Here is a 26,633-nt window from a genome sequence, read left to right as displayed (position 1 = left end):
TCATAGAACAACTCACTATTCAATTCAATAAGATTTCAACACAAACAATAAACATGTTAGTTACCCAGAAAGGAATCGGTTGAGGAAAACCCGATTGTACACCGTTTCTGAGTTTTCAATCAGCCAAGACATGTTTAGTGTCGGACATTTGCTTCTCTAGTTTTGCACTTGAGAGGCCAAAAATAATGGAGAATTATCTCATCCAATAAATACACGGCTACATTTTTAGATACTGGTACGTTGTTGTGTTTTGTGATAGTTGTTCACAAGTCCCGTGTTTGTCCTGATTAGTTAAACTGCCCACTCTTCTTTAAAAAAAAATCCTCCAGATCCTGCAGATTCTTTGCTTTTCTATCATCTTCTGCATATTTGCCCCCTTTCCATCAGCGGCCTACTGAATGGGACAGTTTTTATCTCGGGAGCACAAAAGTGTCACAAAAAATGCTGTGATTTTCCTGCCAATATAATTTTTTCATAATTATAATTTCTTTATAATTTGTAGGTGTATGCAAGGACACATTAGCAACTATTGCTGACCCGGTGACTCACAATACTTATGGCCGCAATGAAGGCGCCTGGATGAAGGATCCAAAAGGCAATGGCAATGTCATTTATGTCACAAGCTACTACTATGGCAGCAATCTACTGGAATTCCGTGATATGGATACATTCAAGCAAGGTGATTATTATAGGAGCAGAAATACTGTACTTATTCCCCTAAGACTAATTCTAATAAGATAATAGATTGTATTTAGACTAAATGCAATTGATTTAAGTGTTGGTCATCATACAGAAGACCATACATAGAACATTTAAGGCCAAACTTCTACTCTATTAGTGATACACCCGCATTTTGTTATGTGTCTGATTTTGTCAATTTGCTTTTCTTTTTGTATTGTATTTTCTGGATGTTCAGTGAGCGGTTTTTAATACATGGGTGACAAACTACCATGAAATTAAAATATTTGAATCCCAGTACCTGTTAGAAACCAAAAAGCAACATAGTATCATAGTAAAAGCACTGATAATGGTTTTGTAAAGCTGTTCTCCTTCCATACTGGTCAAACTCTGGGCATTGTGGGTATTAATATTGGTGTTTTTAATTTTCTGTCCACTCAGGGCACATCAGCCACTCCTACAAACTCCCCTACAACTGGATCGGCACGGGTCATGTGGTGTACAACGGCGCCTTCTACTATAACCGGGCGTTTTCCCATGACATCATCAAATATGACCTGCGTCTGCGTTACGTGGCGGCTTGGACCACGCTGCATGATGCCATGTTTGAGCACGAGGATGAGGAGGCACCCTGGAGCTTTAGGGGACACTCTGACGTTGACTTTGCTGTGGATGAGAGTGGCCTGTGGCTGGTTTATCCAGCTCTAGATGAAGAAGGCTTCCACCAGGAAGTGATTATTCTGAGCAAACTCAATCCTTCTGATCTGCAGAAGGAGACCACATGGAGGACGGGCCTGAGGAGAAACAGCTACGGGAACAGCTTTGTCATCTGTGGTGTCCTGTATGCTGTGGACAGCTATGAGCGCATAAACGCCACCATTAGCTATGCTTTTGATACGCACACACACACTCAGATGGTGCCACGCCTGCCCTTCGTGAACAACTACACTTATACCACACAAATTGACTATAACCCAAAGGACCGCACGCTCTACGCCTGGGACAACGGCCATCAAGTGACCTATGAAGTCATATTTGCCTATTAATTACTGTATGAGATGATATCTAGATCATAACTAGATAACTGTTCTGCACTTTCTGTAAAATAATTACAAGACTCAGTGGATTGTAGATCAGTCTACATGGTCAGTATATATTTTTTATAACATGACACTATTTTATTGTTATTTGTTGTTCTGTTGTGTAAAATGCATGTTTCTCTAATGTGCTTATCATTATGTGACAAAAATGTTCACTAAGTTAAGGCCTCAGCATACTTCATGTGGTGACATCGTTCGACTGGCTTTCACAAAAAATACGATGCAATGGAAGAGCAAATCATAAAAAGGCTTCGCTTTCCAACCATGACTGTGATTCATCTTTGTAAATAAGGTGTACCCAAGATTCATTCTAAGAAGGATGACTTTGAGAAGTGTCAATCTTCTTCTTGTAGTCATGGAAATTGAAACAGCGCCACCTGCTGTACTGGAGACACAGTCAATACAAAACCACAGACAGTATGTGAGCTAGTAAACTTGTAAACTGACAAAGTTATTGTTATGGCTTGTTAAAAACGTGTATGTATTTTGTAAATAATGTAGTTAATTTAAAAATAAATTCCATGCCTGTACTTGTGTAGAGTGATGAATGAAGTCATAATGAAAAAAAAAAAAAAACTCTGTTTTCAGTTAAAACATTTTTATATATTTTTGAATACTTTTATTTTGAAATACTTTTATATACATGTTGACACTTTAGGCATTGAGGCCATCCTGGATATTATTGTCAGAAGGTAGGAGGCTGAGACGGATGCAATTGCAGTTGAGACTGAATTTTGATAAATAATCAGGCAAACAAATCTAAATCACTAAGCAAGAGCAGGATCAAAAAGACAAACAGGATCAGGCGAAGTGCAAACAGGATATCCAAGGCTAGGCAAAAGACAAGGGTCAAAAGGCTTGCAAAAAGTCAAAACCAGAATAGCGTACACAGTAATATACAGACTTGGTACCGTATCAGATGAATGCACAAACTGAGCATACACTTTGTGTCGATAGAGAGTGAGAGTCCAATATATAGCGCTGGTAATGATCAGTGACAGGTGTGCATGGTTAGAAATCAGGTGACTGCGAGCGTTCTAAAGTGAGTGTGTCTTGGGATATTTATCCCTATTACTAAAACTATTCAAACTTGGCCTAAGGGTGCACTCTTCCAACTACAAGACTGCTTTCTCAAGGACTTTTTTTTTTCAAGGACTGAATGGGACTTATTCAAGCATCAGGACTTGACAGAATATACACAAACTGGTCTGTTTTATACTGCCAGCTGTATTGACATCGTCACTGAGGAGAAGCGCATCCAGGTCTATCCAAACCAAAAACCCTGGATGATGTCAGAATTATATACTCTCCTCTGTGCTCATGATATGACCTTCAAATCAGGTGACAGGGCTCTTTACAGCACAGCAAGCAAACCTAAAAAGAGGCATCAAAGATGCTAAGCTGATCTACAAGAGGAAGATAGAGGACCACTTTATTAGCAACAACACAAGGCCGGTGTGGCAGGGAGTGCATCATATTACAAACTTCAAGGGCAGTGCCACCACTGGCTGTAACTCCAGCGCATCACTGGCAGAGGAGCTAAACTGTTTCTTTGTAAGTTTTGAAACGAAGTCTTCTCTCCAACATACATCTCCTCCTGATACAGGCACCCAGACATTGACTGTACAGGAACATGAAGTGAGGTACGTGTTCAAGTTAGTGAATCCGATGAAGGCTGCAGGATGGACTCCCTGATGGAGTGCTTCTAAAGGTACTCAGGGCTTATGCCTATGAACTTGCTGCTGTCTTTACAAACATTTTCAATCTGTCCCTGTCACAAGCCATCGTCCCACCCTGCCTTAAATCGGCCATTATCATCCCAGTCCCGAAGAAGCCTGCTGTAGACAGTTTCAATGACTACAGACCCATTGCTCTTAGTTCTATTGTCACAAAGTGTTTAGAGAAATTAGTATTGAGGCATGTTAAAGTCAGCCTCCCTCCCACCTTTAACCCCCATCAGTTTGCTTATATGGCTAACAGGTCTATAGTGGATGCCATTGCTATAGCCCTCCACAAGGCTCTGGAGTACCTGGAACACAGAGGGACATATGTCCGGATACTCTTCATTGATTATACTTCTGCTTTCAATATCATCATACCGGACTCCTCCACATGGCCCTCTCCGCTCACCTCTGCACCTGGATTATGGATTTTCTCACTAACCGCCAGTCAGTCAGGCTCGGTCTCCACCCTCACTCTCAGGACTGGTTCCCCACAGGGATGTGTGCTAAGTCCACTACTCTATCTCCATAAATTTGTTTTAAAATGTTTATTTTTTTTATACATTTTTCATGAATGACCATTCACACGAGAATCACACAGACAGACAAAATATTTGAAGCGTAAATTTCATTAGATTCACTGAGGACGTGAAGTTTATATTTTTGTTTTTCCCCTAGTTCTAATATTGCCTTAGTATAATTTCACTACTTCCACTTTCAATTAAACAAGATCTTGCCAAACTACCCATACTTAAGTACCTTCTTCACCCTTACAGTTAGTGGACATATTAAAGCATTTAAAGTAAGAGGATAAATGTAAAAGCCATTATTTGTCAGACAGTGATTTTTCAAGACCACAGACACCAGAGATGATCCCCGGTCTCAAAAACGCATCTGAGAAACTCATTACCAAACTTTACAGCCAGGTTGGCTTGGTTAATTTTCCTTCACAAATCTCGAGGGAATCTACTGTAAAATACTCCATGGCTTACATATGGCATGTTAAGTAGCAGCATCTCTCAATATTGAAATGAAATAAGAATAAGAACTATATCTCTTTATGTAAGCATATTATATAGCTTTATAACAAAGCGCAACAACATGCCACAAAGGCAATATGTCAGTGTGTTAGGGTCAATAACCTCAGAAGTGTAACCCTTTAGGACAGAGAAGACTCTACAAACTACCATAGAGAGTAAAGAAAGATAGACCAATATTACATAACCAGTCATTATATTTTGGCTGAAGATTTCTAGTTTTATTAACCATTATGCAGACGTCTATATATTGAATACTTATAGCCATACATTAGACTTCAACAGACACAGAAATGTTGACTTTCACTTAAGTAATTTTCTTCTGAACTACTCCTTTAAATAAATTTATATTCTTTGTCAAGGTATTTCTTATTACAGCAAAACTTCACTGAGCTGGGAATTTCTTAGTTAATATGTCAGTTAATAATAACCTTGGAACCTTTCTCACTAAAATGAGAAGACAAGAATGATGTCCTGAGTCAAACAATACATTTCAACTTCAAGTGAAGTTGACAGCTGTTTGGATGTCAACAAGAACATTTCACTGCACTGGATATGAGGGTTAGAATGACAGTGAAATCCACTTCACTTGATTTGAGCTTGAGTGTGCTGTCAGAATCAAAAGTGTTTCAAAAGTGTTTCATGATCTCCTTCACCTCTTCATCTTTTGGGACTCATTGTCAAAGCCAAGGTTCTGTCAGTTATCAAAGGCATGGTTTACATTTCCATCACTTCATTTTGACCAGAAACCTCTGCTTCCTTCTCTGTATTGATGCAGAAAGCCTCTGGGATCTACTGTTGAGACTAGACCTTGCCAGAGCAACCTTCAGGAACTGACCAACAGGAACATACTGTAGGTCAGTGTCTACAATGGATATGAAAGGTCTACACACCCCTGTTAAAATAGCAGGTTTTTGTGATGTGAAAAAGGGAACCAAGATAAATCATGTCAAAAATTTGTCCACCCTCAATATGAAATTACATCGTGCAAAAATGTGAAATACAATCAGAAAGATTTTAGGAAAAATAGGAAAAATAAGTAAAAACCCACACCCTTTTATAAGTGGGGGATGTGGCTGTGTTCAGAATGAACAACATTCAATTTCATGTTGAAAAGTATTTATCATACAGCTGTCATCAATGAAATTATTCTGATTAACCCCAAATAAAGACAAGCTGTTTCTGTCTTTAATTTATTTATTCATTTTCATATGGTTCATTTACATGTGATTCATTTACGTATGATTCATTTACATGTGATTCATTTTCATGAGATTCATATTCATGAGATTCATATTCAAGTGATAAGACAAGTTGTTTCTGTAGGATTTTCTTCATATCTTTTTGGTTTCAACTGACTGCTGAAGCCATGCTTACAAAGCGTGCAGGGTATCTCACTTGTTGAAAAGTATTGATCAAGAGAGGGGAATACAAGAATTTCTAAATTCTCCAGGAAGGCTGCCAAAAGACCAACGGCAACATTAAAGGAGCTACAGGAACATCTGACCAGTACTGATTACTCTCTGCATGTGACAACAATCTCTCACATTCTTCACATGTCTGGGCTATGGGGTAGGGTGGCTAGACAGAAGACCTTTCTCACAAAAAACATCCAACTAAATCACTCTAAACCATGTGGCAAAATGTGTTATGGTCTAGGTACAACAATTCCATAATTCCAAAAGAACACCATGGTTAAGCACCAGTGGTGGCAGCATCATTCTTTAGGGCTGCTTTTCTCCAGCCAGGATGGGTATCTGCTACTAAGCTGAAGATTAAATGGAATTTCATCCTACAGCAGGACAATGACCCAAAGCATACATCCAAATCAACATAGGAATGGCTTAACCAAAAGAAGATCCATGTTTTTGAATAACCTAGTCAGAGCCCAGACCTGAATCCAGCTAATGATCTGTGGGGTGACCTGAAGCTGGCTGTGCACAGGAGAAGCTTCAAAGATGACTCAAATGATCTAGAATGTTTTTGCAAGAAAAAGTGGGAAAATATCGCCAAGTGAAGATGTGCCATGCAGATAGACTCTTACCCAAAAAGACTGAGTGGTGTAATAAAATCAAAAGGTGCTTCAAAAAAGTAGTAGTTTAGGGGTGTGTACACTTATACAAGTAGGTTATTGTAAGTTTTTGTTTTTCCTATTTATTTATTTTTTTGTCTAAAATGTTTCTGATTGTTTTTCCACTTAATTTTCATATGCTGTAATTTCACATTGAGTGTGGAAAAGGTCCTGACATGATTTATCTTGGTTTAATTTTTTTACATTACAAAAACCTGCCATTTTAACAGGGGTGTGTACACCTTTTTATATCCACTGTACATGCATGACAAAACTCAATAAACTACTCCAAATGGTTGTAAAAATCATACAAATCTGGGTGGTTGCGATTTCAGTCAGTCCAGTGACAATTTCTCTGAGACTGACAAAATATTGAGAACTGGAGTTGGATCTGAACATTTTTATACCCCTGATGTTAAAATTCATGAATGCTTATTTAGCAATGATGAGACAAAAATTCACCTGGAATAACGACTATCATGGCTATGTTTCGGATGCAATGTAGCTGGACTACATCCATACAGTACGTCCACACAGCATAGAGAAGCTTGGAAAGTGTCCATATCTGCAAAACTCCTGAAAAGGGAATGAACAACCCTAGAGGTTTTTGGGTGTATTTTGGCACAGATCTCTGTCTGACTGCAATGGCTACCACACAAGTAAGCACAGTTTTTCCATTCAGGAACTAAATGTGTCTATATAAGGCACAAACATTGGGGAAATGCTAGAGATACATATAATGATGTACCATTCATTCATTCATTCATTTGTTCATTTTCATTAACCAGTTTATCCTGGTCAGGGTCCTGGGGGGATATAAAAAAAAATAAACAAATTTTGTCAAATCATCAGAATTTTGCATGTTTTCCATAGTCCTCCCAGCTACAAAGATACCCAGCTCTTATTCAGATATGTGTTTTTTTTTTTTTTTTTTTTTACTTTCTTCAGCATTCTATGCACACCAAAAGAGAATGACTACATCCCAGTTAATCAGAAACACTCCCAGGACCAGAAATTTAATACACCTTCCAGCTGTTCATAAACTTTTTGAACTTTACTCCATTTTGAGGCATGACAATGAAAGACTCTGGGGCTAAAATAATAATAATAAAAAAAAGTATTTCATGAAGTTTTCATATGGAAGCTTCATAAGTGTATTTGTTAACATCTCAGGCAGAGACTCTTGCATGAATAGTAGCAGTAGGCAAATTACTGAGGCCTTATGCATAATATTTGGACAAGATATGAGAACATAACATGTCTCCAAAGGCTTTACATCTATATCTATAACTGCTACAGAACCTTCCTGTTGGGCTTCCTGTCCTCCTCTGTCATGGCCACTTCAGCAGAGTTCTTACTTATGCATTATTTGTTTCACCTGTGTCTGCTTGTTTTCCTAGTTACCTCATGTTTCCTATGTGCTAAATATCTTGCTTATCTAATATTTCTAGAGGCCTCTACAGTTTTTGGTGGATTCTCCAGTCCCTGGTAAATTATCCAGCTGTTATACCACATAGATCTTACCTGAGAAGTTTCAATCCTGGATTTTCCAAGCGTTTGAGCCAGTTTACTTTAGCCTCTGCTACCAATTCCATGCCAATGGCTCATCTTGTCTGGAGTGGGAACTCCAATTGGCTATCAAGTACAGACCCCACCTTTAGCTGAGTGGTATGGAGAGTGCTTGTGGAACTGTAATGGGGATAGAAAGTATCCTTGAGTACTTGGGCTAGAGTTCTGGGCAGCTTCTGCTCTGTGCTAGACAGCACTGAGATCCATCCTTCTTCCGCCACTCTGTTTAAGAAACTTGTGTAGGAGTCACTGAATAGTAGGGAGGTTACAAGTATGGAAACTCCATCACAAATAGTGAAAGTTATCTCATAATTCCATTTATTCTGGCATGCCTAATGGATATCAAGATTTCTGATTGGTTGGGGGGCGGTGTCTGGGGAGTGAATTTCCGGGGAGTGAATTTCAGGGGGGGGGGGGGGGGTTGGCATTCCAGTTCAAACTGGCTAAATTTTTTTGGGAAATGAAGAGGGTTTCTGTCTTTTATCCACTCAAAAGCCTATGAAATACGCACATAAGCGTAGCAGGGATGTTCTGTGTGTGGTTGTGCTATGTTGACTTTTGTGATAATATCTACAGGCTGCAGCCAATGGAAATGCGTCTCTATCAGCGCGCATCCTCACAGGACCGATCAGACCACCTCAGGGTAGTTTTAACTGAGAAGAAAATCTTAACAGAGACAGTGACTTTAACACATGCAATAGTAGAAACTTTGATATGGATAAAGCTGCGTACATGTACTTGAAATGATCCAGGTTTAATCTATTTTGAACGCCCTTATTCATATTAATTTACTTTCACTATCATAGCTTGCTAAGTATTATATCCACAGTTATGTTAGCCTACAAGTTTATTAAAAATAGAAACTTGGTAAATATTTAAATAGAGAGATATTTAATGTTTGTAAAGTGTATAAGCTGTCATTTATGCAGATTCTCAAGCCAGTATGTGCTTTTACTGTACCACTTTCATCTATGTAGATGTGGTTCTGGTCCTTCCATGGACAATCTCTAATGGAACTCCAACCTGTTCGGTCTCAGATTTGAAGGCCGAATGGCTGATCAGTCTTTTGTCTCTTTTTTCTGATCCAGTGTCTCAGATCCTGCCCCACTCTCTTCCAGTGCCTCGTCCAGTGCAAAATCTGTTCAGCCATCAAAATACTGTTGGTCTAAATGTTACCTGAAGTTGCTCAAGTTATTCAATACCAACTAAAATATGACTTGTAAATATCGCAAAACAATCCAATAAAATAAAACATGTCTTTTTCATTTTGTGCATAATTGCTTTCTATGTCTGTACTGTGTAAGGACACAGATTTGACTTTGGGTGGTAAAATATGGTCTCAAAGCCAGAAGTCTCACTTGTAAAATTCTCCATAATTATTAGTTGTGCATTATTAAACTCCCACATCATTCAGCTCTTATAACAGTGGAAATGTGGCCTAGGTCCTAAATAGGTGAGCTGGTTCCCTGGAGCAGTACCAACCCCAGCAACAGCAGTGTGCCAGTATAAAAAGGAGAATCTGTCACACATATTAACTCAAGCTCTGTCCATGTGTTTGCTTCATTCTCAGTCTTTGAACCTGACTCTGTCTCACACCCTGATACATTTCCAGTCCCTGTCTCTGATCCATTCATAAACACTCCTACATTTTTGAGCCTGTGTTACTAGGGATTTCCAACATCCTTGTCTTTCTAGCTTCCATGTCTTGTGTAATGGTTCCTATGTTTAGCTCAAATTCATTTGCTCTGTTGATTCCCGTGGTCTCTCTACTTTCACCACATTTGGAATCTTCTCATGTCAACCATGACTACCAGTACTCTGACCCATGCTATTGAATGTGATCATGGTACTTGGAACAGCATAAATAATATGGTTCAGTTACAATTACACTGCAATTACATGCTACAGCTTTTGACTCTCAAATGTTACAATCACTTATCATATATACTCTATGGGGCATAAAGTATTATGAAACTTTCGAGGATGGCTTAATCTTTGCCCCCTGGTTTAAGGTTCAGTGCTCTTGAATGCTGAGTTGGGAACATCTGAAAAGAATTGTAGCTTTGGGTTGGACAATATTAGGTTCTTTATTAGAGATATAAACACGAGGGATAATCACAGAGAAAATTCCTAGCGTAATCCTTCCCTAACAGTGCAGAGAGCAACTCGAAGAAAGTGATATTAACGAACCCATCGATCAAGCAATGATGCAGAAGAAATGGTAATAATAAACTTACATGATTCTAACATATTATCGAAATAGACTGTACTCTGAGAAAAGATAGATTTCGGATTACTTCGGGACTTCTCACACCAATATGACATATGTGCATAAAAGAGTCAAAGATGAGGAAAAACCTCCCGCATCTGGATTCTGGATTCTTAAGGGAGTGTGATTAGCCAAAAACACACATGTCCTGTGTTAATGTGGATGTGTGCTTCAAGTCCCTACAAGGATATAAAATGTTTTTTCAGCTGTTATTTGCAGAGGGGAACCCTTTGGGCCTTCTAGGACTTATAAAGCCTGATGGATTTTTCTTAAACTAAAACTGACCAATATTTTTTTTGTTCATTTTTACTTCACTTTGCTTAAAAAACATTAACATTATATTTAACGTCTACAGGCTTTTGAGTAATGGTCTAATTTTGTTATTATGATGTGGCTGAACACAAAATAACTGACATCTTGAAATGGAAAAATAAAATCCCATCCGATTAGGATGTGGTCTTTAATAGATACAGCCTCACTAGCTCACTCATTGGTTAGAACTTCAGCCATATAAAATAACTAACCTATTTAGAGAGTTACAGTAGAATCAGCCAATCATGTTTTGATTTCCAGTGGGTGGGACCATTCTGAAAAAATTCTGAGATGCCTGCAAGCATGAGCATAAGCTAACAATCCGCTTGCTTTGATGAACGCAATTACAGATTTTATGTACAGCCAATGAGACTGCTGCAATGGTAAAGGTACATAAAGGTAAGATTAAACTGTTGCTCAAACAAGGTCATAGGTGCTTGGAGAAGATAACATCGGGCCTGAGATCCCATGTGACTCAACAAAAAAGTCACACAAGTGGGAGGTGTTTACTTTCATGCAGGAGTGAGCAAACGATCGGATATAAAGCTAGCAGGACATACAAAGACCACGTTCATTCAAATTTGAACTATTTACAGTGTTCATTCATTCATCCATATTAACTGCCTGCACAAGGTAAGTTTAAATTACAACTACAGTCATGTAAAAAAATAAGTACACCCCATGGAAAATGTTGGATTTTTGGACATATTTGGACAAGCAAACATCTGATCAAACCACAAGTAAAATGAGCTTTTTCAATTATTTATTCAACAGAAATATCAATAGATGTGATATTCTTCTGTAGAAAAGTAAGTACACCCTTGGCCTCTGAAGCTGGAATTGCCCCCTTTAGCAGAAATAACTTCCTGTAGGCGTTTTGCATAATTGTCCACCAGGCTTGCTGGAATTTTTGAGCACTTTTCCATGTAATATTCTTTCAGCTGTAAGATGTTTGAGGGGTTTCTTGCATGTCCTGTCCATTTCAAATCCCTCCACAACATTTCAATGGCATTCAAATCCGGGTTTTGACTAGGCCATTCCATAACCCTCCATTTCTTCTTTTTGAGCCATTCCTTGGTGGATTTGCTAGTGTGCTTATGATCATTATCCTGTTGAAAGATCCACTTTCGGTTCAACTTCAACTTTCGGACAGACGACCTCACATTATGTTCAAGTACTCTTTGATATGATGTAGAATTGATAGGTAAAGCAAAGAATGCAAGCTGTCCAGTCCCTGAGGCAGCGAAGCAACCCCAAACCATAACATTTCCACCACTGTGCTTCACAGTTGGTATGAGGTGCTTCTCCTGAAAAGCTGTCTTTGGTCACCACCAGACATGTCTGCTTTTACTGTGGCCAAACAACTCTATCTTTGATTCGTCTGTCCAAAGCACATTATTCCAAAAGGCCTGGTCTTTGCCTATATGCTCATTGGCAAACTGTAGTCTAGCAAAGGCATTTGATAGAATGTATCACCTTTATTAATAGGCACTGTTTCAAAAGGGATCAAATGTTTGCTTGTCCAAATATGTAAAAAAAAAAAAAAAAAGAAAAAAAGAAAAAAAAAGAAAAGAAAAGAAAAAGAAAAAAGAAAGAAAAGAAAAGAAAAGCCAAGAATTTTTCACATGACTGTAGTTACTAGTTTGTGTATATTCATTCATTAGAAAATATAATATGTAGGTACAAAGAAAAATATCTGTATGAATGAAATGTAAAAAAAAACAAAAAAAAAAAAAAACAAAAACAAAAACAAAAACAAAAACAAAACAAAAAAAATGGCCAGTCCCATGGCCATACAGTGGATATAAAAAATTCTAAAACCCCAGGTAAAATTGCAGGTTTTTGTGATGTAAAAAGGTGATATCAATATGTCAGGTCTTTTTCCACCTTTAATGTAATATATAATGTATTAACCAACAACATTCATGTGAAAAACAAATAGAAACATTTTAGGGGGGAAAAAGAAAAAACCTAAAATAACCTACAATTGCTCAGGGACAAATCTGAATACAGATACAGATGTGGACATTTGGAGCACTAAACAGATACAGAAATAGATACTGATATTGTCATTGTGTTACACTCTTAGTTTACATGAACTCACCGACGAATGGTTAGTATTGCTCTGATAACTGAAAAGGAGCAGAGTCTGTTATGCTTTCTTGGACCCCCAGCCACAGATGGCCATTAGGACTCATACTCATGATGTTCTGATGATATGCCACTATGAGCCAAAATATCGTTCTACCAAACAGTAATCAGATATCAGCTTTGAAGGAAAATTACAAATGGTTCATGTACAAGACAGTAATTTTCACCTGTCAAATCAAATAACTTACGACAGGATAGATTTGCTGCTCTCTGTTACTCCATGTTCCTGCAATCACAGTTGATGCAACCAATCAGACAATGAAATGAGGCACCACAATTTCATTTTCATGGGAATCCTCTGCCTCCATGACCAAATTATAGAGTACTTTTATAGAGTTCTTTTTAACTGGTAAATTATAACTTGCATTGTCCGGTAGTCCAATTATTTTCTGTAGCTTACAGGCAACCGAATGTGTCTTCTTCTTACTGTACCATCATCAAAAGATTTTCAATATGGAAAACTCAAACTCTCCAACATAGCCTTTTGGTCCAGCTACTCTTTCCCGGTCTCTGGCTTCCTTCCACACCAGAGAAGCTCATCTACACTTTCCATATTTTTAGCTCTGGTCTGTGAATGAGTATTCAGTGGTCTGCAGCAGAGCCAGGTGAAATTAGACACGGCAGCACTGTTCAATAGATCAGTCAAGGGAAGATCTGAGCAGAGACACAACCAGACACACTTGGACTACAAGTCAAAGAAGAACATTGAAATATTGATTTTTGATTGTTAGAAAGTTATCAGAGCACGCAACAGTTCACTTTAGGGTTGTAAATTTCTCAAAGTCTCATGTGCTTGTTGATTTTGTTCTACTGAGAGAGAAATGTGATTGGCTCTGCATAGCTGTTACCAGAGATGTACAATAATACATAATGATACATAATACAAAATACCCTAAATATAAGTGTATCAAAATAGACTACAAAACACTGCAACCGAAAAAAATTCAGTAAATTCCACTTTGGTTGATAATGGTAATCTTAGTGTTCTGGTAGATAACAACTAACGCTAAATATCATTCAGAAACTACACTGGTGTTATGGTGTTATTAAAAGTAGAGTCTTTGTGGCTTCTAAAGTATTACTGCACTTACTGTATTACAGATATTACCCTAGTGTTATATTTTTCTGCAAAGTGTTGACAAGAGCTTAAAAATCTACACAACCATAGCAGCTTTGCTAGCTAGCTAGTATTCAACTCTCTAGCACAATTTAGAGTTAATAATAAAGGACTTTTCCTGTTCATATTTTAAACCTATATTAAACTGTACATCTAGTAACACCAGATCCCCACAGTGCTACATTTCCATTCACCTGAAGATTCTGGAGGTTTGGAAGTTGCTGTGCAGTTGTGCTATCTTGACTGTTTGGTGTCCATCAAGTCTAACTGTAAAATGTTAATAGATTTCATACACAGCGATGTTAAACACAGATGAGCTCTGTCTCTATTAAAACTATCTGCCGTTGTCTTGATTGTCGTCATGAGCTGTATCTCAAATTGTAAACTTGGACGTTACAATCAAAAGTATGTATTAATCTCGAAAATCCAGAAGTCTGGTACACAAAATAGCACTTTTGGTAGGATTGAAGTCAACATGAGAGGTTTTTCAAATTCAAACACTAACTGTAATACTCAATAACTGTCTAGAATTGTATACGAGTATACGATTTGAGACACTAAAATGCTAGTTTGTTAGAGTTTCTCTAACAACCCCATTTGTAAATCAAGAGATCCCCACACATTACTTACTAGGTCTGTTTTATTTATAGGAAAGTTTTATTGTTAAGCCTCAGATAAGATAAATTTCAAATGTCAAAGGCAAGGCCTTGATGGAGTTGATGGACTTTTTTTTAAGCTCTGTAATGTAACCAAAAAACTCTGAACAGCACAGAGGAGACTTCTTTCAGAACTCAAATAAAACATGCACAGACTCTGAAATCAGGGCATGGCACATTTCCCCCCCGTGTTCTCACGGATCTGATTCTGGCACACCATGAGAGAGAAAAGTACTGCTCGATTCCCCTGAGTAGTCATCACGTCGAAATAATGCTGCAAATCAGCCCTGTGACTTCAGAAGGCCAGTCTGAAAGGGACTAATTGTAGGACTGTTATCCCTGTATACCTCTCTCAGCCTAAATGCCATCTCTGTGAAGCCGAGAACAGAACTCAATGCATTTTTATCAAGATTAGAACCATGGGAAACTACATCTGTGCATATGCAGAGCTATGAAACACACCCAGAATTTCTGGAGCATGTTCAGAGAGAAACTGAGCACATAGTTCAACTTTTTCAGGTGATTCTTTGAGTTCAGTGTGATTATGTCCATTTGGGTTGAAATTATGGGATCTGGTTACAGTCACTGAGGACTGATGACAGCCTAAAGCACTGTTGACGTCTTGTGATTTTTAAGATATCTGTATGAAGAAATCTAAATCTAATCACTCTTTAAGGCACTTATTCTAAAATAGGCCAAAAGATTTTGATAACTTGACGTTGAAAGAGTAATCAGCTGTAAGGCCAGCAGTATGGCATGGAAATCTAATCTTGGAAGAATTTCGTTCTGTTGGCACTAATGGCTATGTTGGTTTTAATTTTAATCTCATAATAATTTCAATGTGCATTTTTTTCAGTCCATAATGACACTTAATACTATTTGGGGTAAAATTAAGTCAACTCAGCATTTTGTTACGATTAAAAAACATCTGCTTTTTCATTAGATCCCTGGAAAGTTGGAAGGTAAGTAGTTCTGAATCACACCCTGGTAACATTGCTAACAATTGGTTCGGGCTGTTATGATTCCATTTCCTAATTATTCAGATAATTATATTATTTTATTTAGCTTATTTGTGCTACAAAACACAAACAAGGCAAAGTATCTTTACACAGGCAGCATACAGACCTGAAAATAGCAAAACGGAAACTGAGTAGAAATAACATTGCAATATCAATGTTTAAGTTTATGAGCTGGTGACTGGAAGATTGTGAGATCAAACCCAAAGAGACAGAGAGACACTATTGGACAAATTTTGGTTTAACAATAGCTAAAGGGCAGTAAGCTCAATTATTCAATAGGAGTCTAATAGGAGTCTAGTATGCTTCCGACATATCACTGCATGAATAGTCCTAATTGTAATTATCTCATTAATCACTGCAAATTTGGTTTAATTTAACAACACGACATGCATCCATGTTATTCGGCATCTTATATAATAGCACTTGATCCAGCACATCCTATTATTGTGCATTTTTTTAATATAACGTGCTGACTGAATATAATTCTTCCACTGAGAATTCAAAAAACATTCCAAGTCAAATCAAGTCAAACTTTTTTTATCATCACAGTGAGATGAAATAACATTTCTCCTGGACCCAAGGTGCAAAATACATGTATGACATACACAGTGCTGACAGAATGTAAATAAAGTGCAACTGGAATAGGAAGCATGCAGGGAGGGGGTATGGGGAATAGTCAGGGTGCTTACAAAAATGGGCAGCTGGGCATTAATACTCCAATCACAATTAAAGAACATTTAACATTACAGTTAGCCATTATAGTAAACACAGACAAACTTTGTTGTCTTAACAAGTGGTCATGAACTGGATAACCACTTACCAAACATGCAACCCATTTATCTGAATCCCCATCCATTTTTCTGAAGGCCTTACAGGACTCTTTAGATCTTGGCATGATGACACCACACACCTCAATAGCAAAGGGAACACGAGACACTAGATAACAGAGGGGTATAAATAAGGCAGGTTCCACCCATACTCCATAAGCAGTTGAACTGGATAACCACTTACCAAACATGCAACCCATTAATCTGAATCCCCATCTTATTATACAGTCTTGCCCCAGAAAGTGAGATGTTTTCAAGCTGGAGGCCTGATTCCACTGCGATGGGTCTAAGGATCCTGATAACATTAATGTACTGGAAACCCATTCACATGAAAAATGCATTTTCCCTATAGTAGACTGCTACACACAGAGGTTATCTGAAGTTCTTAGACCTGTGAGTAACGCGTCCCTGCCTGCTGCATGAGAGACCCCCTAAAGAGGAGCTTCAAAGAAACACACCAGTCCTGTTCATCTGACACTGCGCCTAGTTTTTCATCTCCTGTAACTGGAAATCACTGACTTGGGGAATTCACTGACTTCGGGAACCAACCAGGATGTTGACCTAATTAATCATCCACTAAGCAGGTCTTGTCAAATCCAAACCCCAGACATAAACTTTAGAGTCACAGTAAAATATACACTCAAGTAGAAAATGGTGATTTTCCCACCGTGATCATAGAAGATCAAACATACGACATTTAGCTGAAACATCATTTTGGATTGTTATACATAAAGTAGTCTAAATAATGTAATCCTTATGTTCTGTTCAAGACTATACAATGCATATATTTCATTTTCTTAATCTCAAAATGTGTAAATGCACATAAAGGAAATCATATAAAGCATTTTTTTTTTTTAAAAAATATTGTTCTACTGTACATTTGCTAAACATGCAAATGGGTCATTTTGACACAAACAAAACATTAGTGTGATATGTGATATGCTTAATAAACAATTCAGTGAAATCTATGTTTAAAAAATAAATGAAACCTAACTCTAGCGATACCTTTTTAAAGAAAAGGTTGGACATAAATACTTTACATTATTTTCCTTTTAAGCTTAATACCACTTTAAGTTAATTAACACTTTAAGTTTCACCTTTGCATCAGTTTATAGTCGGGATAAACGTGGATACTGTAGACTTATATCAGAGAACTGCTGCTGTAATCATAGAGACTGTCCTGTTCTCATCCCAGTACTCTTATTCACAATACTGTTATACACAGCATCATTTCAACACACTTAGTATTGTTTGACTTTACAGTATACTGTTGTAGAAGAGTAATCATTTATAATCCCACTATCAAGTGACAGCTAGAAGAGGATAAGTTCCTTTTTGAGTCTGCTTCCTCTCAAGGTTTCTTCCTCATGTCATCCCAGAGAGATTCTCCTTGCCACCGTCACCTCTGGCTCGCTTAATATGGATCTAAAGCTGCTTTGTGACTCTCTATTGTGGTGTAACAATACAAAATCCTGGAGAAGCTCTTTCTCTGAATCAGACAAATAAGCAACTCCAACACAATGTTCTTGAAATGAAAAACCACTTGACTGCATGATTAAAGTCATTACATTTTCATCTAAAACAGTGTCTAATGAGCTGAAACTTACTTGTTGCACCATTAAGAAACTTTAATTCCATACTATTTACTACTCTCACTACATATACATACACATAGTACATACAAAACACTACACACATTCCTGTCAAAACTGTCAGAAGAGCAGGAAGTGGGTATGTTCATTGCGAGCCCCCTGACCGTGGGTCAGAGCCTTTGTGCAGGCAGCTGAATCAACATGAGGTTGATGATTTGCAGAAAATCTGTCCTCCCTAATCACCAGGCATTCTACACATATCCTCAGACATTCTCACACAGAGAGAGAGAGAGAGTCTTGTTCTTGTTACTACATATGAAGAGTGCGTTTAGCAAGAAAGAAATATCTACAAGATACAAACAAGTGATACTGAATATGTCTCCGTGAATAACCTTTACAATAATCCTTTAGCCCTTTGAGATAAAATACACCAATTTCAGGAATTTAGCCTGACTCAGTGTACAACGTAGAAAATCAAGTGAAGTTCAACTTATTTATTAAGTCCAAAATCACAAGCATAATCTCACTGGACTTAAAGGAGAAGTTCAGCCAAAAAAAGATGTTCTCCATTATACCAAATGTCATCCAACGCAAGTTTGCTTCTTTATGTATGCATTCAAGCTAAAGGCTAAAAAAAACTTATAATTTTACTAATAATTTTAACTAAGAAAAGCCTAGAAGAATTATTACTTCTAACTAAGCAAGTGTTAGTTAATAAGCAAATTTTTTACACTTGAATTAATGACTCAAATGTTATTAGTGTTGATTCAAGAACCAGTATCGATGTTATCTGACCAGATAGGAGATGGGAGCAGACATGAAATTATCCTAATACAAAGATGTTATGGCCAATAACATGAATGAATTCAGTTAGTATAATGTTATGTTCGGCAGCACAGCTCATGAGACTGATTGAGAGAGAATTCAGGCTGAATAATGCTAGACAGAGCAGTAGCTTTAGCCAGGACAGGCTTCTTTCTCCAGGCCTGAGCTTTACAATGTGTTTTATTAAACCCTTTGGGACATTTTAGCTGAGCGCTAATAAAACGTGAACTCTGAGTAGTGCAATGTGTGCTGGGCAAATCTAATCGCTCAACACTGCAGCTTCGGATCATGGAATAATTTTACAGAGTAATGTTGCACATAGCAAAGCAATTGAGTCGTGTTCAAATCAAATAAGAGCAAACGTAGCATCAGTAACAGTAGCAGCTGTTACAGTGGTTATTGGGAGAGTATTCTTTTCACAACTCTCGGTGTTCTCTGTTTAAGTAGAAATCTAAACCTTTTAAAATAAACAAAGGAAGTGATGTAATGTGTTTCTTGTCGAAGCTTGATCAGGTGCACACCAGTTTGGTGTTAATTATTATAGACAGTATAAACATTGTGGTGTCACCGTGTAACCTGTGTGTATGTATAGAAAACAGAAGCATGGAACAAATAGCGATGTAATATGACAGATTTTTAGCAAAAACAAAAATTTGTCACTCCACATCATACAAGGTCTTAACGCCAATTCTCACCAAAAGCTTTCTGTGTCTTTTAGCCATCTGTCTCACTAATATCAACTAAACACGCCCGCACCATGCAGAACAAGTGAAGTGTGGAAACACCTTTTTCCTTAACTGATCCCAACATGCAACACTAAATATTCTATGACTTTACAAAATTGTAGATAACAAGCAGAACCGCCATGGCAACCTATGACAATAGAAGCGAGTTCAAATGGGGTGCAGCTTCTGTGTCCTTTATAAATTATAACTGTTGATTAAAATAAATGTAAAAATAAATAAATAAATAATAAAATACACATAGTACACCAGACACTGCTGGTTAATAAGCTAACACCAGGTACTGTTTACATCATTTACTATATTTCACTGTAACCATGACAGTGCCCTTACCAGTCCGAGCTAGTACCTAATTAACTAACCTAGCTTGCTATCTAGATGTATTTTTATCTGTAATGCAGAATGATCTAAAAACTAGTTTAACTCTGGTGATAACAAGGTTGTTTGCCTTTCATCACATTGCAGACCTCTGAATGTCCCAAACATTGTTATTTTTTGTTGTACTGCAACATTGGTATTTTGAGAATGAAATATTTTCGTAAATCTCATTATATTCCCTCACTACCAAGACAAATTTTTCACCAGCTCTGCGTTCAATTTTCTCACTGTCCTCCCAACTTCAGACCTGATTGGTGAGGTAGTAAAAAAAAAAAAAAAAAAAAAGGACGACGTCACTTTGAGCTTTACTGAAAATGTTAACTTTTTACAACTTTGGAAGTGGCTGCCTTCCATACGATTACATGTTATACTGCAAACGTGAAAGAGCCCTAAATAGACATGTATAAATACACATATAGTTGAATAAATAAAATAAACATGCTTTGAAATGCAGCTTGTGTCTCAGCCTGTTAGAGCTAAGGCACAGACTCTGTGAATTTCTCAGGATAAGATGCTCCTCTTGTTCGAGAGGTTTTGCTATAATTGCCATTGTAAATCTGACATACAGCATTTATACTAATATGCAGCATTTGTGACTAATAAACTAGAGGAATCAAATAGACACAAATAATCCTTGACAACTGGCCCATTTTGTAACAGTGAACATTGTAGAACGTGAACCTGTAAGCAATTTGCCTGTAAGAGCTGGAGAATGTGATTCCCCATGTGTTAGTGAGAAGTGATACCCTACAGCTCCTTAAGCAGAATATAAAATATTCACGCTCTAATTTCCCCATGGCAGAATGCTAGCTGTGCCTTTGAAAGTTCTCCATCCCTGCCTCTGCTTATTTCCCCATCAGCATGTGAGTAATAGAGAAATACTAAAATGAATGCAGCACCATGCCCATGATCAAAGAGTCTCAGAGCGCAAGCATTAAGCCATGCCCGGAACACCATGTAATAACCTGACGGGAGGCAGTTCCACAGCTTAATGATACACCAACACGCTGTCACCAGTGCCAACCATGATTGATGTGGGCTTTTGTGATTCTTGACATGATGTGCAAAAAGTTTCACCATGTATAGGCCCAAGACTAAGTATAAGATGCTTTTAGTGTTCATACGTGTCTGCTTTAATAAATCTTTAATATCTGTACAGTCAGGGCTCATTAAAAGGTTAAACATGAAGCATTTAATACAGCTAAATATTCTATCATAGAAATGAACAAAGAGTAAATAAAGCAGTGGTGCAAAAGCATGAATCACCATCAAACTTTGTTTTTAGGATCATCACCTGAGATGTATGCTGGAGGGTCAAACAGATCGGTGACCTAATGACCTCACTGCCTACTGTCTGTTGATGAGCTTGGACAAAAGATGTATTCAGACCAGGGAAAGCATCTCACGTAGACCATGAATTGTATATATCCAGCAATAAACACAAGCATCTGTTCATAACATAAACAAAACCTTTTCACAGGCTTTGCAAACAAAGTGGAAGAAGAAAAATCGGTGTTGGACAGAGTGGACCTGCATGACATGAATGTATGTACCCTGAAAGAAATGATGTTTAGTCAAATACAACTACAATGCATAAAGTGTGGGAAAATACACTGAGGCTGTGATTTACTAAAGGTTGTATGGAACAACATCACAACATCCGCAATATGCAAGCTACGGAATTTACTAACCTAAGCTACAGAAGATCAAAAGCATCTTTCACATGAGCAAAATAGCACATATTATCACTTTTGTGTGTTTGCTTTAATCTGTATTTAATTCGGGGTGCTTTGGAATACGGGTCTGAGTCAATGCACATAGATACATTTATTTCTAGAGGTGTGATTTCTAGCAGCAGGATAAGCACTTTAATTGGGTGTGCAAATTAATACACTGTTGATGGCAATAATGAATGGCAGGTATTATATTTGCATAAATCACTTATTTTTTTCTTTCAAAACAAAATAAAGCAAAAACAAAGTTTCTGAAAACTTTAATAAAACATTTAAAGTGCACCTATTGTGGTTTTTCAAATATTACCTTTCATGTAGTGTGTTATAGCTGTTTGTGAATGTAAAAAGTATGAAAAACTCAAAAATCAAAGCGCATGACAAACAGGGTTATTGACAATCGAAAGAAGGTACCGATTCTGAACAGCTGAAACGAGTCGTTAGTAATTCCAGACTTTACTTCCTTTACTAACCTATGTGGGTTTGTAACAATGATAATGGTAATGAGTCTTTATTAGTCACATATACATATGCACAGTGAAATTCTTTTCTTTGCATACCCCAGTATTTCAGGAAGCTGGTGTCAGTGCACAGGGTCAGCCATGATGCAGCGCCCCTGGAGCAGATAGGGTTAAGGGCCTTGCTCAAGGGCCCAACAGTGGCAGCTTGGCAGCGCTGGGGCTTGAACCCCCGACCTTCTGATCAGTAACCCAGAAACCAAGCCAGTGGTAGTGGGCGTTTCCTTTTTGAAACATGCTGACAGCGGTAGACCAATCACAACAGACTGTGACATCTGACCAATCAGAGCAGGGTATGCTGTCTGAAAGGAGGAGTTTAGAATGAATAATTTAGAATGGACCATTGAACGAGTCGTTTGGGACCGGGGGGGTTTGGGGGGGGGGGGGTAGAGTCGGGGGGTGATGCTGCAATTTAAATTATGAGCAAATTAAAGTGTTTTTTTTTTAACCTTGGATGCATGTAAATCTATTGTATGAGACCTTTAAAACAAAATTAGGCACGTTTCAAAGCCATAATAGGTGCGTGTTAAAAAATAATGAGAAGTATCTCAAAATATTGAGAACGGTTCTCAAAAGTTCATATTATTTACCCAGTGAATATGCATACGTAGCAGGATCCTCTCTCTCTCACCAAGGCTATCAAGATCAATTATCACATTAGAAAACCTTATTTAAATGATGTTTATCCACTTTGTTTGTGATGCGATTCACACAACAACTCTTTGCAAATCACATGCAACACTAACTTTCTGTGCAATTTATTTGGGATCTTAATAAATAAAGACACTATTTATTACTAGATCTGTATGCTAAAAATATTATATTGGTGATAATCCAACGTGGGATTTATTTATTTTTTGGTCCAGTGTGTTTACATACACTTCAGTTATATGATAAGAGGAATGCTAGATCTGTATGAGTCAGTCACTGATCAGATTTCAAATAAAACTCATAAAATACTGACATAAAACACAAACGTTCTGCCAATATTTGTCTATGAGTTTATCACAGAGACTTTTTTAAACTTATGATATGCTTATACATGTATACGCTTAAAGTTTAGCAAAGAAGGAAGAAGTTATATTGATTGTAAACATAAAGGGTGAAAGGACACTCTTTAAAATTGAAAGAGAAAAGCAGAGATATAATCCTTAAGATGAGCATAAACCTTAAAATGGCTGTTTTTTAGTATAGAGAAACCATTTCAGGCCATTTCAGAAATACTTGATGTGAGAGAGTGAGAGCGATTATAGTTTTTATATAGAAAGAGGATGGACAGATTCAGAGAGCTGGGTCATAACTCACTGGAAAAGAGAAATAACTCACCCAGGCTGCTGTTAATGGATTCACCATAGCTGAATGTGAATACTCCCAGCCATGGACATGGACACACACACGAGAGAGAGAGAGAGAGAGAGAGCGAGAGAGAGAGAGAGAGAGAGAGAGAGAGAGCACAACATTTAGAAAACTGAGACTTACTAATCAACAGTAAGAGCTAAAGGCATGACTGCTTAGACTAGATGTAATTTCATGCTTTTGGTACCATGTGGATTCACTTCATTAGCACAGTGTGGCACTTATACTTAAATGCTCATTATTTTTGGTGTTATTCCTTTACTTTGTCTTTAATATTTTGCATGAAAGCATTAGTCTATTAAAACATAACAGTAACAAAGGGAAAAAACACTGATATCGTAAACATGCATATGATATTATTTAACATAAATCACATTACAGTTAACCTCAAGTAAATGCTAATCCATGGCTAGATCTAACTATTTGCACTAAATCCTAAACAAAAAAAGGACTGCTACTAGGCTTAATTCCATGGTAGGAGTATTGTATGGATTTTCTTCATTACAAAATTGAGATCATTTCTCCCTTTCAGTGAGGAAGCTGCTTGCTTCAGTATTCCAGTTGCTTTTGTGATGGTGAGACAACTCAGACACATTGCCAGTATCCTGATTTGCTGTAGTGACTAGGGCTGAAACAACTAATCGATAAAATCAACAATAATCGATAATTAAAATAATCGGCAACAAATTTCATTATGGATTAGTTGGGTCTGTGACGTCACTGTGGATAGCCCCCGTCAGTGATCACTTCACAATGATGAAAAATGGAAAAATGGATGTTTGGAATGTGTTGCCAAATGGTGGAACTAAGTGGAAGCATGTTAATGGGACCAAAAACTGAACCATGTGGGACACCTTGAGAAAATGGTGAAGTGTGGGATTTAAATTTGCTGATGAAGATCAATAGCTACCTGTCAGTGAGACATGCTATGGTACTGCAACCTATGCTTTGGCATGCTTTATATATGATTGGAGATAGCAAAGTTAAATATTGTGTATGTAATGTTTCTGTTTTTATAAAGTGGTAGAAATAAAATCTGAACTAAAGAGAGTCGCTGGTGTTCTTGTAATTGAAAGGCAACCACCCTTGAAATATCTTTGAGAGGGAAGATTGGAAATGGGTCTGTTATTATCAAAGTTTGCAGTGCACAGGATGCTTTTTAAAGATATGGATAACAATGGCAGTTTTCACAGAGGTGTGGAGATAATGGATTTCATGATGAATTCATGATTGCTTTCTACGTCAGTGGGAGTAAAAATTTGGAGAAACGGGATGAGATGATTAATGTTAATGCAGGTGAATGGAGGTGTAAGTGTGGTGGAGAACAAGAAGTACAATGATAGTGGAGATATTGTTTAGGAAAAACTGGAAAACGTCTTTACACAAAGTACTAGCACCAGGTTCAAGAGGGTGTTGTTGTGCCAGTTTTCTTGTAAGGATGCTCAAGGGACTTGTATGGGGCTGCTGTTATTGGAAAGTAATCCGCCTCTATTTTCTCATCAAGCCATATCACACCAATCCGTGATGGATTATTTTATAAAATGTTTACCTTCTGTTGTCTTCACTACACTGTAATGCTTGACAATCCCACTGTCCAGTGTCACCAAGAAGAGGATGTGTTCCCATTTGAGTCCGAATCCTCTCAAGGTTTGTTCCTCATGTTGACTAAAGGAGTTTTTTCTTGCTACTGTTGTCTCTGGCTTGCTCATTAGGGATCTAAATATAAGTCTAAGTCCGGATTTCTGTAAAGCTGTTCTGTGACAATGCCTATTGTTAAAAGAGTTATAAAAACAAAATTGGAATTAAATTGAAATGTTTTCGTCTATGAAGTTTTGTAACACAACCATTATGAAGAACATTGCTTTAGAGACTTCTGTTATCCATGTGCCATCTCATGAGTTCCTGGTATCCACTGCAGGACAGTCCCAGCAGGAAGTGATACAATTGGCTTCAACTCCTGCTAATTGAAAACAGCAGTGGTGCTTGGTCAAATACTTGTTTACTGTAAAAGAATTAGTAATGAGAATTCTGGCTTTATTTAGTGAATCCGAGCACTCGACTCAGCTCACTAATAACGTTACTGAAAGAAGCAGTATAGTCAGACCTCAGGTTGCCCCAGGTCAGAGACAGATAAAAGTAAAACATAATCTCATTAGAACTGTCTGGAAATCATTATGCTGTGTTCACTGTATTGATGAATGCAGGTTGATAAATTTCACTGTATTATACAACAGCATTAGAGAATAAAAAATACTGCTAAATTTACACCAAAAGCATTACAGGATCTATTTTGTCCTCATTTCCCAAAAACATCTCTTTACAAATGCGAGTAGAGCCAGCTCTGAGAATGGACACATATGCGAATGACACATCAGTACAAATACGAATGAGCAGTTCAAAAGCGTGTTTTTATCGTGTCATGTGTTTCTTTTGTACAGCAATATTTTGTAAACCAATCAGATTCCACTAACTCAATTTTCTCAGAGAAATCCCATCAGATCCAGATGTGTTTTAAACCTCAAGACAGCTGGACTCCAGTGAATTTCAAGGCTAGTCTGGGTTGAGTCTGTAAATAAACTCATATAAACCAAAGTGGGTGTCTGCATCTTGGGATTAACAATAATGGCAAGATTAGCAAACTCAATCAGGTGTTTCCTGTTCTGGAGGGTGCTGAGGTGTGCCGAATCCACCAAGGCAATAGATTATGGAGACTCAGAGAAAGATATACACAACAGTATTCTTTCACAACAGTAGTCTTTCTTAGACTAACCAAGGCAAAGTTTCAACCAAATGTGAGATATATGAGAAATAAGAGATATATGAATAAATGAATCTTTATATAATTAATGGGGGTGTGAGAATAATTGAGTGAGAGAGTAAAAGATGCCAGAAAAAAACATAAGGAAAAAAATAAAGATCAAGGTACATCTGCAACGAAAGACATTTCTGCTACAAGGACTGTTA

The 26,633-nt window shown here is 37.5% G+C and overlaps 1 protein-coding gene across 2 annotated transcripts in view; it reads left to right on the top strand.

Moving 5' to 3' along the window:
- olfml2bb (olfactomedin-like 2Bb) overlaps window positions 1–1,815 on the top strand; it is a 10,145-nt gene extending 8,330 nt beyond the window's left edge. For both annotated transcript variants that reach the window (XM_053647736.1, XM_053647735.1), the window contains exons 7-8: window positions 503–679; window positions 1,120–1,815. In XM_053647736.1, the coding sequence (XP_053503711.1) occupies window positions 503–679; window positions 1,120–1,724 (782 nt within the window). In that variant the 3' untranslated portion in view covers window positions 1,725–1,815. The remainder of the gene's footprint in view (window positions 1–502; window positions 680–1,119) is intronic.
- Window positions 1,816–26,633: the final 24,818 nt, after the last annotated feature.

This window comes from Ictalurus furcatus, chromosome 17, assembly GCF_023375685.1.
Source record: "Ictalurus furcatus strain D&B chromosome 17, Billie_1.0, whole genome shotgun sequence".
Lineage (NCBI taxonomy): Eukaryota > Metazoa > Chordata > Actinopteri > Siluriformes > Ictaluridae > Ictalurus > Ictalurus furcatus.
Note: the sequence above shows the minus strand (reverse complement) of the source record. Positions and strands in the feature narration are given on the sequence as shown.